The sequence below is a fragment of the Alosa pseudoharengus genome, unplaced genomic scaffold, assembly GCF_046254945.1.
Source record: "Alosa pseudoharengus isolate Yale_2024_CS ecotype anadromous, Long Island Sound unplaced genomic scaffold, YU_APseudo_1.1 YU_APseudo_1.1_scf_23, whole genome shotgun sequence".
In the NCBI taxonomy this organism is placed as follows: Eukaryota; Metazoa; Chordata; class Actinopteri; order Clupeiformes; family Clupeidae; genus Alosa; species Alosa pseudoharengus.
This window is the reverse complement of record NW_027468685.1, coordinates 7,804,453-7,819,345: the sequence shown is the minus strand read 5'-3', so window position 1 is coordinate 7,819,345 and position 14,893 is coordinate 7,804,453. Positions and strand designations below refer to the sequence as shown.

General features: G+C 46.2%; 1 protein-coding gene across 2 annotated transcripts in view; it reads left to right on the top strand.

Moving 5' to 3' along the window:
• cgnb (cingulin b) overlaps window positions 1–14,893 on the top strand; it is a 37,046-nt gene that overhangs the window by 8,905 nt on the left and 13,248 nt on the right. The window contains exons 2-12 of one of the 2 annotated variants that reach the window (XM_076301228.1): window positions 1,388–2,527; window positions 2,864–2,964; window positions 3,745–3,814; window positions 8,528–8,616; window positions 9,163–9,295; window positions 10,061–10,273; window positions 10,944–11,071; window positions 13,121–13,150; window positions 13,595–13,682; window positions 13,788–14,000; window positions 14,446–14,532. In XM_076301228.1, coding sequence (XP_076157343.1) covers window positions 1,397–2,527; window positions 2,864–2,964; window positions 3,745–3,814; window positions 8,528–8,616; window positions 9,163–9,295; window positions 10,061–10,273; window positions 10,944–11,071; window positions 13,121–13,150; window positions 13,595–13,682; window positions 13,788–14,000; window positions 14,446–14,532 — 2,283 coding nt within the window. In that variant the 5' untranslated portion in view covers window positions 1,388–1,396. The remainder of the gene's footprint in view (window positions 1–1,387; window positions 2,528–2,863; window positions 2,965–3,744; window positions 3,815–8,527; window positions 8,617–9,162; window positions 9,296–10,060; window positions 10,274–10,943; window positions 11,072–13,120; window positions 13,151–13,594; window positions 13,683–13,787; window positions 14,001–14,445; window positions 14,533–14,893) is intronic. The other variant, XM_076301229.1, reaches the window with a different exon arrangement.

Below are 14,893 nucleotides of genomic sequence, written 5' to 3'. Positions count from 1 at the left end.
CAGATAAACTGCAGGAATATAATATAAGATACAGACGCCCATAGCTATATGTTAGCTGAAGGGATTATTTGCAATGTTTGTGGTTTTCACTAAATGTGGGATGAACCAAGACAACCAGAGTGCTGTTTTTGTTTGTAGTACCATTCCGCTGTTCGGTGTTCCGCTGTTCGGTGTTCCGCTGTTCGGTGTTCCGCTGTTCTGTGTTTAGATCAATGAATTGCTAGGCCCACATCCTCCACAAGTGATTAAGATTAAAGCAACATGATGAAGTTCTTTCACCTTAAGAATTGACTTGCTGCTCATGGGTTACGGACCACTAAATGAACTGCCTTTTTCTGAAAATCTTGTCCATGCTCTTTTCTTTACACGAGTGCACACTCCCTCTCTCTCTCCCTACACACACACACGCACACACTTGAGTTGGAGAGTGTTTTGCATGTGTCCTTCACTGCTGGCTGACCTAAGTCCTTTATGACTCACTGAGCCATTCATTCATTCCATCCTTTTTATTGCGCTCTCTCTCTCTCTCTCTTTATCTTTCTTTCTTACTACCATATCTACTTGTATTTCCTAGTATTTCCTAACTGACAAAAACAAATCATTGTCAAAATGTCCCCCAAACCATCACCTCTGCAGTGAAAAATTATGCTCTTAAAGGAACATGATGGAAGATTTGATATCTATGGCCGTAGGGATCAATAATCAACGCTATTTAGCGCTTTGATGGTATATCCAGTTAGTCAAAAACCTACTAGAAGAGTCAGAGTGTATCCTGATCCTACCCCATCAACGTAACATAGTGCAATATCAAGTGCTCTGGGCACACACTGGTAGTGTCACTGTAGCATCATAATGAGTTTGAAGCTGTTATTTTAATAAAGAAGACAATAAAACAACAATTAAACAATAACACAATAAAGTAGCAATAAAACTAAAGCTCATTAAGATAAGTAAAATCATTTAGATAAATACTTGTGAAGTGGCTCAGACCTAACCACCTAATGTGTTTTTTATCTTCATCAGTCAGAAAGAGAGGGATGCAATGCTTGCTATTCTATATTCTTTATATAACACAGAGGGAAACCAAGATAAAGCTCTGAATTTGATAACACATTAACCCAATACTGGTATAGTATATAAACTCGATTCTTTGAGTTGTTTTTCCTCTAGCGAGCATAATGTTGCCTTGTGAAAATAACCCTGAGACTTGGCTTACTGTGACTCAGTGTTGATACTCAAACACCACCTCATTTGAATGTCTCTTCTCTTCTCTTCCCTCTCTCTCTCTCTCTCTCTCTCTCTCTCTCTCTCTCTCTCTCTCTCTCTCTCTCTCTCTCTCTCTCTCTCTCTCTCTCTCTCTGTTGTGTCCTATTTGTCACGCACACAGGAAGTAGGCATGAGCTCCCTCAGCGCCGACCGGAAGCCCCCTCTGGACTACGGCGTCCAAATCCGCTTCATCAAAGACCTGGACGACACAGGCGGGGGCTACGGCGAACGTGGCAGGGCCAATGGTGTCGGTGGAGGAGGGGGGGCAGGCGCGGCCGTCACCCCTCCCTCGTCGCGGTACGGCGTGGCGGTGCGCGTGCAGGGCATCTCCGGTCAGCCCTACGTGGTGCTGAAGGACGGGGAGAAGGGCGACTCGTACGGCGTGCAGCTCAAGAGCCACCCTCAGGCCCTGAGCCCCGTGCCCCCGGGCGTTGCCGTTAGCGACCGGGGGTCGTCGTCCAGCCGCAGCTCCCCGCTGCCCAGCCTGCCCAGCCTCTCCAGCCCGCGGCCGTCGCCGGACCCCCGGTCGCTAACGGCAACGCCCAGCTCCCCGGAGGAGGAGCCCGTGGGCAGGTTCGGGAGCCCGTCCAGACGGCCTCCCGGAGACGGGCAGGCGGTGGGCCAGGGCGAGGCCGAGGAGCGGACCGCGGAGAGACCGCAGCGCCCTGCTGCGCCGGCACCGCGCCGGCCTCCGGCGGTGACCAATGGGGTGGAGAGTAAAAGCCTCGAAGGGCTGACGGATGGCGGGCTTAAGAAGGTGGGGCTGAAGGGGATTGGACGAGAGGACCGGGATTCCTTCCCAGAGCCGCCTCCCCCCGTGGCCTTTGAGGAGGAGCCGGTGCAGGCCATTGACACCAAGTCGTTGGCCCCCATCAACAAACTCATCAACAGATTCAACAGGCCCGGTACCGAGCCGGCCTCCACGCCGCCCGCTCTTGCGGACAGCCAGACTCAGCCCCGGGGCCGCTCCAGCGCCAGGGCGCGGCTCCGCTTCGACGAGAGGCGGCGCTCACGCAGCCTGGACTCTCGGAAAGACCTGGCCGAAGACAGCAGCCCCCGGAAGTCCCCGTCCCCGACCTTTAACCCCTACGGCCCCTCCGTTGTCTCCTCCTCTTCCTCGTCCTTTCTTGCCTCCAACCCGCCCTACAGTAGCCTGGGCCGCAAGTCCGCCACGGTTGCCAAGGCAACACCTGTCTCTGCCCCCAAACCAGTGCCCTTCTCTCAGCCTCCAAGGAAACCGCCGGTGGTTCCAAAAAAGCCAGTGAGTTGAGATGCTATCTCCATCTCCATATATTACAATGTCACATCTGTTATACTAATTAAATAATAATAATTATATTATTGCACTGAAACTGTACTTATACTATGCTTTCAAGGCTTTTATTGCAGCTCAGCATCTTCCATATTTTGGATCCGGGATTTTCAATTGATTATGCCACAGGGACCACCTTTCTGACTTATAAAGCAACCTGCTTCATACCACTGAATAAAAAATATAGTGATTGTGTAAATGCATAAGTTGCATTTAGATGTGGTTGTGTAGCATGTAGCATGTAGCATGGGAGTGCTCTCACATAGCTTGTCTGTTCTATCTCAGATGACCCCTGACCTCCTGCGGAACCGTAGTCAGAGTCTGGAGCTGACCAATGGCGAGGAGTTGGACAGCAAACAGACCATCCTCAGCATCCTTAAAGAGGGGTATGTTCAGTTCTTAATATGCAGCACATCAAACCACTACAGAGTGGGATCAATACAAATAGGGAGTTTATAACAAAATGGCATTGTGGTCTCAACACGGCATAATGTTTGCAGTAGATGTTTTTAGATTAAGTATAAGTATATATACTCTTTTGATCCCGTGAGGGAAATTTGGTCTCTGCATTTCTCGGCCTCGGCAACCCTCCGGTTACAAGTCCATAGCGCTAACCAGTAGGTCAAAATTTGGGGCAGCCGTGGCCTACTGGTTAGCACTTCGGACCTGTAACCGGATGGTTGCCGGTTCGAACCCCGACCAGTAGGCACAGCTGAAGTGCCCTTGAGCAAGGCACCTAACCCCGAGCGCCGCTGTTGATGCAGGCAGCTCACTGCACCGGGATTAGTGTGTGCTTCACCTCACTGTGTGTACACTGTGTGCCTTGTGTGTTTCACTAATTCACGGATTGGGATAAATGCAGAGACCAAATTTCCCTCACGGGATCAAAAGAGTATATATACTATATACTATACTTAGGCCACGGCTGCCCCTTAAAATGAAAGATTCAGATTCAAAGACTCAGATTAAAGATTCATTATCTATGAGCGTGTCAGTAGAGGACTGATTTCTCGTTTGTTTATCAGATGCAAATTGTGAAAATGTCTTTCATATTATACTCTACATCATAAAATGACTAAAACACGGTAGCATAGCCATTCTCACACAGTCTAAAGACCTTTTCTAACATCTCAATGAATTATTATTTTCTGTCGCTCCTGCATCAGCTCCACGGAGAGCGAGGCGTCCCTGATGCGCAAAGCTGCCCTGATCCAGGAGAGGCTGGCTGGGCTCAAGGTAAGGCCACCTCTCCCCTGCTCTCGCTGGGGCTCCTCCTCAGGGTTGGGCTCATACAAAGCTGGAGAGAGCTGTTCCATGGCTCTGCTCTCTTGCATGTTTTGCATCTCTGTGGGACATTTGTTTAGTGTGAAAGAGGAAAGAGGAAGAGGCAGGGAAAGTGTGTGCGTGTGTGCGTGTGTGTGTGTGTGTGAGTGTGTGTGTGTGCGTGCGTGTGTGTGTGTGTGAGTGTGTATGTGCGTGTGTGTGTGTGTGTGTGTGTGTGTGAGTGTGTATGTGCGTGCGTGTGTGTGTGTGTTGTGAGTGTGCGTGTTTGTTGTGAGTGCTTGTGTGTGTGTGTGTGTGTGTGCGTGTTTGTTGTGAGTGTGTGTGTTGTGTGTTGTGTGTGTGTGTGTGCGTGTGCGTGTGTGTGTGTGAGCGTGTGTGCATGTGTGTGCGTGCATGTGTGTGTGCGTGCGTGTTTGTGTGCATGTGTATGTGTGAGCGTGTGTGTGCGTGTGCGTGTGTGTGCTTGCATGTGTGTGCGACTGTGCGTGCATGTGTGTGCGTGTGCTGCTGAAGTAGTTGTGAGTATATTTGTGTGTACTTGTCAGCGGCGGCAGCTGTGACTTATTCGTGTGGTATCTGGGCAACCACAGCTGAGGGACGCAGAGCTGATTAGGTGGAGAGTTTAGGAGATCAGTCGTTGTGATCCATTAATAATGGAGTGAAAACTAGAAACCAAACACTCGGGAGGAGGGGTTTCCCTCTCTCTCTTTCACTCTGTTCCTTTCTTTCTCTCTCTCTCTCCTTTTCATTCTTTCTTTCTCTCTCTGTCTCTATTTCCTTTTCTGTCTGGCATATTCATGCTCTTTACATCCTCATTTTCCCCTCCCTCTGTTCTTCATATTCATTCTCTCTCTCTCTCTCTCTCTCTCTCTCTCTCTCTCTCTCTCCCTCTGTTGCTTTCATTTCCTCTCTCTTACTGTCAAGCATTCTCCTATTCTTTGCATCAACAAGAAAAAATTCCCCTTCCTTTATTCACCTACATTCTCTCTCTCTCTCTCTCTCTCTCTCTCTCTCTCTCTCTCTCTCTCTCTCTCTCTCTCTCCCTCTGTGTGCAGCATGTATGTTGCATGAGTGCTTGTCGTGTTTGCTAATGTTTCTGTGATCTCTTGAGTGGCTCAGGCGCTAGCCCAATCTGCCTTAATTAGCAGTTATTATTTAGCGCCTCTTAAGGAGCGTTTCCAGGCTACGGATCCACTCAGCACAAGGCCACATCTGCACCTCGCTGGCACAACAGTCAGCCTGGCGTGCGGTGGAGGAGGTGCCACCGCTTCTGGAGTCCAGCTGGTGCTCCATGGCACTGCAGAGGCCACAGGTGCCACCCCTGCCTGGGCATACGGTGGCAAACAATGCCATTCACAACCCTCACTCACGCTCATCGATGGTTCCATTGAAGAACTTGTGTAAGCTAGAAGAGGAAGCTGTACAGTTTATTTTAGAATAGGCTAGATAATTGTTTCTCAAAGTGTGGTCCGGGGACCACTGGCGGTCCGCAAGCTATCCCAAGTGGTCCGTGAGCAGACGTGATAAAATATAATATAGATGAGTTGTTTGCAATATTGAGGCAACTTGTATGTAAATCCAAACAGTTCTGCAACACTGCCTATAAGCTACGCCAGTTTAATTAAATCATATAAATCCTCTGACACAATAAGCAAGGTGGTTCAGCGAATAAGCCTATTGTGTAATATACTGTTGAAGTAGGTCTACTTCTACTTCTACTTTTTTTAGCTAGGTGGTCCATGAGTTTGTTTTTTTATTATTGGTTAAATGGTCCTTGGTCTGAAAAAGTTTGAGAAACACTGGGCTAGAAGGAGCTTTATTGGAGACAGTTACCTCCTTACACTGTGTCCTAACTGTATGGGATGTGAGCGAGCAGAACTTTTGTCAGACACACCGAACACTCGATGCTATGCTAGAGTTGGTCGCTTGCATGCAGTTAGAATAAGCTGTTAGAATGTATAGGGTTTTTTTTCACAGGGCCCTCTGAAGAAAGGTTCTTTGTGTGTTAGGAAGTAAATCCAGATATATAGTCTTGAGCCTTAAACAAAAAGCCACAGTAGAAGCTTGCCTGCCTCGCAGTGTACTGATGAATTGTGCCCTTAAATTGCACGGTGCTGTGACTTGTAGTGGGTGAAAGCATTTGCTGAGTGACTTAATGGAAATGTACTGCAGGCTGTCTCTTAGCTACAGGGGAGAAAGTGAGCGAGTGAGAGCGAGGGTAGAGCGCCTGTGGGTTGCGTCTGAGCTGACGTCTCGGCGTCAGGACGCTCCGCCACCTCCGGCAGTGCCATCAGGAGAGAAAGAGGTGAAGCCTTGAGAAGCCTTTTAGGCATTTAGTGAATAGTGGTCTCTCAAATCCCATTCACATATTCTGCGATTCTTCGCTAGTTGCCAGTCGCTTTCCGCCATGAAGATGGAAATCATTTTAACTTTGTTGCACGATGTTGCTATGTGGTTATTTCACCTGTAATCGCCGAATTAACCTTAATACCTAGGGGGCAGTTGTGGCCTACTGGTTAGCGCTTCGGACTTGTGACCGGAGGGTTGCCGGTTTGAACCCCGACCAGTAAAAACGGCTGAAGTGCCCTTGAGCAAGGCACCTAACCCCTCACTGCTCCCCTCACTGCTCCCCGAGCGCCGCTGTTGTTGCAGGCAGCTCACTGCGCCGGGATTAGTGTGTGCTTCACCTCACTGTGTGTTCACTGTGTGCTGAGTATGTTTCACTAATTCACGGATTGGGATAAATGCAGAGACCAAATTTACCTCAAGGGATCAAAAGAGTATACTTATACTTATACTTATACCTTAACCTTAAGTTGATTGCAGTCTGAATGGGTCTTCCAGTATGACTAATTAAAACACACAAAGCACACAGCAGCCACAGTCTCCTCAAGGTTGAAATCTATTCAGACGAGAGGGAGGTTTCAGTTTTTAAGGTAGCTGAATAGGCCGAAGCTCTTTTTTTAAACCAATGTGAAGTGTGTGATTTAGAGATCTGTGTGTGTTCATTCCAATTAAATGAGAAACACCTTCAAACTGTGCAGTTGCTGTCAGTTGTAAAATGGAATACAATTAAATAAAAAATAAAACTCTTCACTACCCCAGACTGTGCAGTAGGGGCATGTAAATATTTACATTTGAACCTATCAAGTTAAACCAGTTCTTAGCAAACACCCATTCAGCTGCCTGTCATCCATTTTGATGTGCATGGCATGCAGCCTTTTCCAGTATATTGGCTGCACCCATGTGTTAATTGCAGTGCCCTGTAGCCCAATGAATCAGGATTAGGACATGTTTTAATCACAAAGAAGAATGAAAAAAAGAAACTCATTCCCATATATAACTTATATAAAACCTGTGTATTAACCTCATTGCTGAAGAAATGTAGCAAAATCAATGTATAAAACTTGGTTCATAGGCAGGAAAAAACGGGTGCTTAATTAAGTAGCCTATGAAATGAGAGACGCTTTGGATTGATATACAAAGGAATGAGATGGGTTTGAAGGCACTGTTAACCTCCACCGAATCACATATCATAGGACATACTGCTGCAAGTAAAGTATGAGTAATTCATGTTCCCAGGCGCAGATGGGAGTGCTGTATGCCTGGTGCAGCTCCCTCTACTGGGGTCAATGCGGCTAATTGGTTGGGTGTGGTGGTGGGTATCGGTGTGGCCGTGGTAACAGCAGTTTGGTAGGGGCACCCGTGTCAGGTATCGGTGTGTGCGGAAACCTGAGAGCTTTGGGTTACCCAAGCAAGACAAGATGGGTGGCATCTGTCTCCTCGCGCTGTGGAAACAGACACACAAATACACACACACACACATGCACAAACATACAAACACACGTCATGTACGAATTCACATGCGGTATCCTCCTGGTCTTTCCACATTCTCTCACACTCATAAAACAGGCAGCTGTTATATGGATGTGTTATGAAGAAAGCTTGCATGTACTCTATATCATAATAATCTTTCTTGTTGACAGTTGGTAGTGTCGGCGTCTTTTGAAAGAGGAAAAAAGACGTCCTTGCGTAGACAGTGTGAGAGAGGTATGAATGGCACGTTGGAAGGAATGTCTGTTACCTGTGCAGATTTAGGTCAGAGGACTGAGGAGTCAATAAAAGTGTTTGTTTTTTTTACCTCCGCCAAGGAGGCTATGATGTTAGTACCGGTGGTCGGTTGGTTTGTCTGTTGTGTGTGTACCTGTTTGTTGGCTTATCTGTCGGGAAAAAATGTGCAACAAAAAAAAGACCGATGGAGGAGTGTGGAAGGTTCTTCAGTGACCCATATCTCATTTTGGAGTGCATCCAGCTCAGAATCAGAATCAGAATCACAGGGCAGATCCAGCACTGGTTTGCATCCTTAACATTGGGAGACATCTGGGACTCTCCAAGTGCCTTTCTAGTTGTGTTTTGTTTGTTTATTTCCTAATGGAATACCTGAGGCAATATTAAAATGAAATTAGCAATGTATGACTAATGGACATTTTTAACGTGTGTTCAACATCAATAGCTGCTTAATGTAGCTGCTTAATGTTGGCAACTGAAATTAAACACAGTGTTTGTGTTTGTGTGTGTGTGTGTGTGTGTGTGTGTGTCTGTGTGTGTCTGTGTGTGTCTGTGTGTGTCTGTGTGTCTGCGTATGTGTTTTGTCTAATGTTTTAGAATTCCAATGTGGATGCTGAACTGGAGAACAAACGTCTCAAGCAGCAACTGCAGCAAAGCCAGAAAGACCTTCAGCAGGCCAATAAGCAGTAAGGACACAAGGGCTACTGCAACTGCATGTGATCATTTCACTGAGAAGTGTCCTTGAATCAATTAACTTATTAACGGGCTCCGCAAGCTGCGACACAAACATATGCAGTGAGAAAAAGTGGTGATGACCAATATTTACAAATTTATTGACGCATCACTCAGTTGAGTAAATGGCACGTTTTAACTTTAGGAGACTGACTTTAAATGACAGTTTGTTGTTAGTGTTTTTCTGTACGTTTCACAGAAATGCCACTTTAAAGGAATTCAAGTACTTGCCTTCAACAACTGAGAACCTTCTTGTTTGTGCGCTAACCCAGCCATGTTTGCGTGTAAGATGATGGAATGTTGTACGGAAATAGTACGGAAGTTTTTGGTACTGGACTGACTTGGACTGACCTATACCTCTTTATTGGGTTCAGATTGGGGTGATTTTAAAAACAGTCAAAAGATGAAAATGCATATTTATATTTATATTCATTGGGAGGAGTATTTAGCACCCAGTGCAGGTTTGATTGAGGTGTTGAGCATGTTATTCCTGTTTTCAGATTGGCTGTCGTGAGGAGGGAACAGGAAGGGGCGGAGACTCGGCTGCAGCAGCAGGAGGACCAGCTGGCTCACCTGCAGGAGGAGCTGAGAGGAGTCTCCGAAAACACACCTCACACGGAGACGCTTCAGACGGTACACACACACACACACACACACACACACACTCAGACCTCACACACATACACCTCATACAGAGACGCTTCAGACGGTACACACACACACACACACACACACACACACACACACACTCAGACCTCACACACATACACCTCACACGGAGACGCTTCAGACGGTACACACACACACACACACTCACTCAGACCTCACACACATACACCTCATACAGAGACGCTTCAGACGGTACACACACACACACACACACACTCAGACCTCACACACATACACCTCATACAGAGACGCTTCAGACGGTACACACACACACACACACACTCAGACCTCACACAAATACACCTCATACAGAGACGCTTCAGACGGTACACACACACACACACAAAGACACACACACACACACCTCACACAGAGACGCTTCAGACGGTATGCACCCACACACCCACACACACTTACACACACACACTCAAAGCAGAGGCACCTGTAGTTTTACACACAGAGATACATAGTACCCTTAAGCTGCCTTATGACACAAGCATAATCATTATTTCATTGTCCTGTTCAACACTCACACACTCTCTCTCTCTCACTCTCACACACACACACACACACACATACACGCACGCAAACACACACACACATATGCGCACGCAAACACACACACACACACACATACACACGCAAACACACACACACATACACTCACACACACACACACACACACAAACACACACAAACACACACACACACATACACACACACACACAGGAGTTAGCGTCGGTGCAGGCAGAGCTGTCCGAGGCAGCCCTGCAGCGGCAGCGTCTGGAGGAGTCGCTACGGCAACGGGAGCGTGAGCTGACCGCCCTGAAGGGTGCGCTGAAGGACGAGGTGGCCTCTCACGACCGCGAGATGGAGGCCCTCAAGGAGCAGTACAGCCAGGACCTGGACACACTACGACAGAGCATGGAGAACGTGTCTCAGGTACACACACACTTACTCACACTGACACTCACACTCACACACACACACACACACACTCTCACACTCACACTCATACACACACTCACAGTCACACACACACTCACACTCACACTGACAGTCACACACACACACACACACACACTCACACTCACACTCACACTCACACTCACACTCATACACACACTCACAGTCACACACACACTCACACTCACACTGACAGTCACACACACACACACACACACTCACACACACACACACACACACACTCACACTCACACTCATACACACACTCACACACACATACACACACACACACACACACACTCACACTCACACTCATACACACACACACACACACACACACACACACACACACACACATACACACACACACACACACACACACACACACACTCAAACACAGACAAATGCGCGCGCACACACACACACACACACACACACACTCAAAGAGATGCTCCGCAAGGGCATGGAAAATGTGTCTCAGGTACGCACACAAATAAAAAATACACACTCTTTCTCTCTTTCTCTGTCCCTCTCCCTTTCTCTGTCTCTCTTTCTTGATTCTTCTCTATTTTGCTCTTCCTCTTTCTATTTCTCCTGTTCCCACCCTCATCTCTCCCTCCCCCATCTCTGTCTCTCTCTCCATCAGACCCAGCAGGAGATGGAGGATGAGCGGGAGCGGGTGAACAGCTCAGTCATGGCTCTGGAGGAGGAGCTGGAGGGCAGCAAGACCAAGGAGCAGCACTGGAGGACACAGCTGCACTCCACCTCACAGGAGTGAGTACACGGCATCAACACAACCTTATTCCAACGTCACCACAACCTTATTGCAACTTCACCACAACCTTATTCCAATGTCACCACAACGTTATTGCAACCTCACCAATACCTTATTACAACCTCAGAACAACATTATTGCAACCTCACCAGAACCTTATTACAACTTCAGAAAAACATTATAGGGCAAATCCAGCATCTTCACCACAACCTTATTGCAACATCTCCACAACGTTATTACAACCTCATCACAATGTTATTGCAACTTCACCACAATGTTATTGCAACTTCACCACAATGTTATTGCAACATCACCACAACCTTATTGCAACATCACCACAACCTTATTACAACCTCAGAACATTATCACATCACCATAACCTCAACACAACCTTATTACATCCCCAGCACAACCTTATCCCAACCTCACCACAACCTTATTACAACCTCACTATGTCAGCATAATCGTATTACAACCTCACCACAACCTTATGACAACTTAATCACATTATCACCACAACCTTATTCCAACCTCACCACAACATTATTTTAACCTCACTATAATGTCTGCACAACCTTATCACAACCTCACCACAACCCTATGACTTTATCACAGCTCACAATCACGCGAGTCAATCAACAGTGACACAGTGTGTTTCACCCCAACCTTACTGACCAACATATCACATCTCTTCAACAACATCATTACATTGCCTCAACATCACTAGTTTACCTGAGTGTCCTCACACCACACAACCACACAACCACAAACACTACAACATCACCTGTTCATGCGGTCACCGAGGCCTTTGTGAGAGCTGCCCATAGGCTTCTCACGAGCACTGCTCAACCTCACGGTCGCCACCTACCTAGGAGAACCATCTGCTCTGTGCAAACATGTTGTTGGCCTGCCATTAACAACCGCCCACCCACACTACTCCAGTTCAACCCTCACCCTGAATGTGACAGAATTTGTCCCATGAGAAAGTCATGTTTGTAAAACACAAATTGTTGGAATTCCAACAGATCCCCAGTGGCAGTTTGCCAGCAAAAGTTGCTGTAACATTAGTTAATCATTACTATTGTTAAATCTGACTTCCAGGCAAAGCCTGCTTTTTTGACAGTATCTTGTCTGTGGTAGCAAGATTTTAAAGAAGAGAGTCATTTATGTGATAACAATGGTTATGATTAAAAGTCCACTTTCTATGCCAATTTAATGGGATTGAAGTCACTTTACCACACCTTCAAGCCAATAATGTCATGCATAATGTCAACACAACCTCCCAATACCCTCAGCAGATTAGGAAACTCAAACCTCAATGCAACACACCTACAACCATTTTGCATTGCCATACCGTATCTACGATACGATACAACTTTATTGTCAGTCAAAGGCTGAAATTCTTTTTGCATCCCTGGGTAATCCCTGGGTAATCTTCGTAATATAACTTCAGTCCAACCTCAATGCGCTACCTACCTACAACCACGTCATGATATCTTCTATATAGTACTTATCAAAACCTCACCACAACGTCACCAACGTCACTAAGCTTCAGTGCTTATTCCCAATGTGGTATCAAGGAACAAGTCATTCCGTATAGGGGATGTTAAACATTAAGCTGTTGTATTGTCACGCTCCAAACTATTATGCAACCTTTTTACTAGCTATGTGAAATTCAATGCAGATCTTTTGTATATTTGTGCCATGTTATAATATTATTATTATTATTATTATTATTATTATTATTATTATTATGCATAATGTAGGCTTTTCAACTTTATTTGAAGCTATTATTTTGAAATAATGTAGCAGTCATATACTGTACAGTAAGTCACTTTGGACAAAAGCATCTGCCAACATAAACATTTTCTCATAATATGCTCCTTCGGTAACTTTGTTTCCATTTTATTGTAGCTCGCCAACCTAACCTAAGGCAAACCCTCCTGCTCCTTGGTGTTATTTTTAATGGACTGTGTGTTTTTATTTGTCTTCTCTTTTTGCATGCCACTGCCTCTACCTCTGTCCATCTGTGGGTTTGTATCGGTCAGAGGGGTTGTTCAGCGCAGAGTGCCTAGAACGTGAGAGCCCACTAGCAGACTCCAACACTAACCCACCAATCGCATCGTGACGATTAAAAAAAAAAAACTTACCAGAACTAACTCAATCACATCAGCCAATCATGCTCAAATCCAATCACCTATGACCTATAGGATATTTTATAGGATTTTATAGTCTTTTAGTAGTTTTGTGTGTAATAGTATGTACATAGTATGTGCATGTGGGCATGTGTGTGTGTTTTCGTAGTAGTAGTTGACTGTGTGATCCGGTATGATTATGTGTTAGCAGCTGAATATGTGATTGCAGGATGATCGAGTTTGATTGCCGTTGAATTACCCTCCCTGAGTGATCCAAGTGTACATATGTAATCAGTGTGTTTCCCCCTTAATCAGCGTGTATATTTCATCCCCGCGTCAGTGCGTGATTGTGAAACCTGTCCGTGTTTGTCCTCTTCACCCACACAGACTGCATAAGGTGCAGGAGGAGAAGAAGGAGCTGGAGGATCGGCTGAAACAGATGTCCGTGTCGGAGGAGAAGAACGCTCTGCTGCAGGTAACGCCCACGCTTATTCACTGTCGCGAGACACACACACACACACACACACACACACACTGAAACGGAGATGTTCTGATGATCCTGCTGTCATGGCTACCGCAGGAGCTGCAGAGCTGCCGTGACGACCTGAAGCGCGCTCAAGCAGAGCTGGACCAGCAGAGGGCGGAGTCGGTGAAGAAAGGGGAGGAGCTTAAGGCTGCCAGGGGGTCCAGTAAGGAGCGGGAGGAGAAGTTGAAAGCTGAGATTGACAGCTGGAAAGAGCAATCACAGAAGAACCTGGACGAGCTGGAAAAGGCACTAGAGAAGGCCAAGCAGGTGAAATCAGACTCGCATAGGCCACTCTTCATTTACATACTTGCATTTCCCCTTGGGGATCAATAAAGTATCTATCTATCTATCTATCTATCTATCTATATATCTATCTATCTATCTATCTTTTTCTTTCTTTCTTTCTTTCTTTCTTTTTCTTTCTTTCTTTCTTTCTTTTTCTTTCTTTCTTTCTTTCTTTCTTTCTTTCTTTCTTTCTTTCTTTCTTTCTTTCTTTCTTTCTTTATTTATTTCTATCTATCAGCTGAGTCACTGATAACCTCAACTATTTTCCTTGTTCATCTTTCTTACCCATTCATGCCATCATCCATTCATCCATCCATCCATTCATTCATTTCTTTCATTCATCCATCTATCCATTCATTTGTTCATCCCTTCATCCATGCACCTGTTCATTCAGCCTATCCGCCGCTCCTCTCATTCTTCCCACCAGGCCCCAGTCAGCTCCTCCCCAGACCTGGGCACAAACCTGGACCTGCAGGAGGCCAACACGCGCCTGCGAGAAAGACTGGCCCGCATGGTAAGAGAGAGAGACACACACACACACACACACACACACACACAGAGAGAGACACACAAACACACACACACACACACACACACACACACACACACACACACACACACACAGAGAGAGAGACACACACACACACACACACAAACACACACACACAGAGACGCACACACACACACACACACACGCACACACGCACACAGTTGTCCGTTCTCTTAAGGTTGCTTTGCTGTGGTTGATTCATATAGTGCATACAATGCTTTGTGGTATAGTGAAAGTGTAAGTGTATGCAAACTCACACTTCATTCTTGTGTACTCTCAAACATACTGTTCGGTACATTCAAGTGCATATTTTACACACACACAC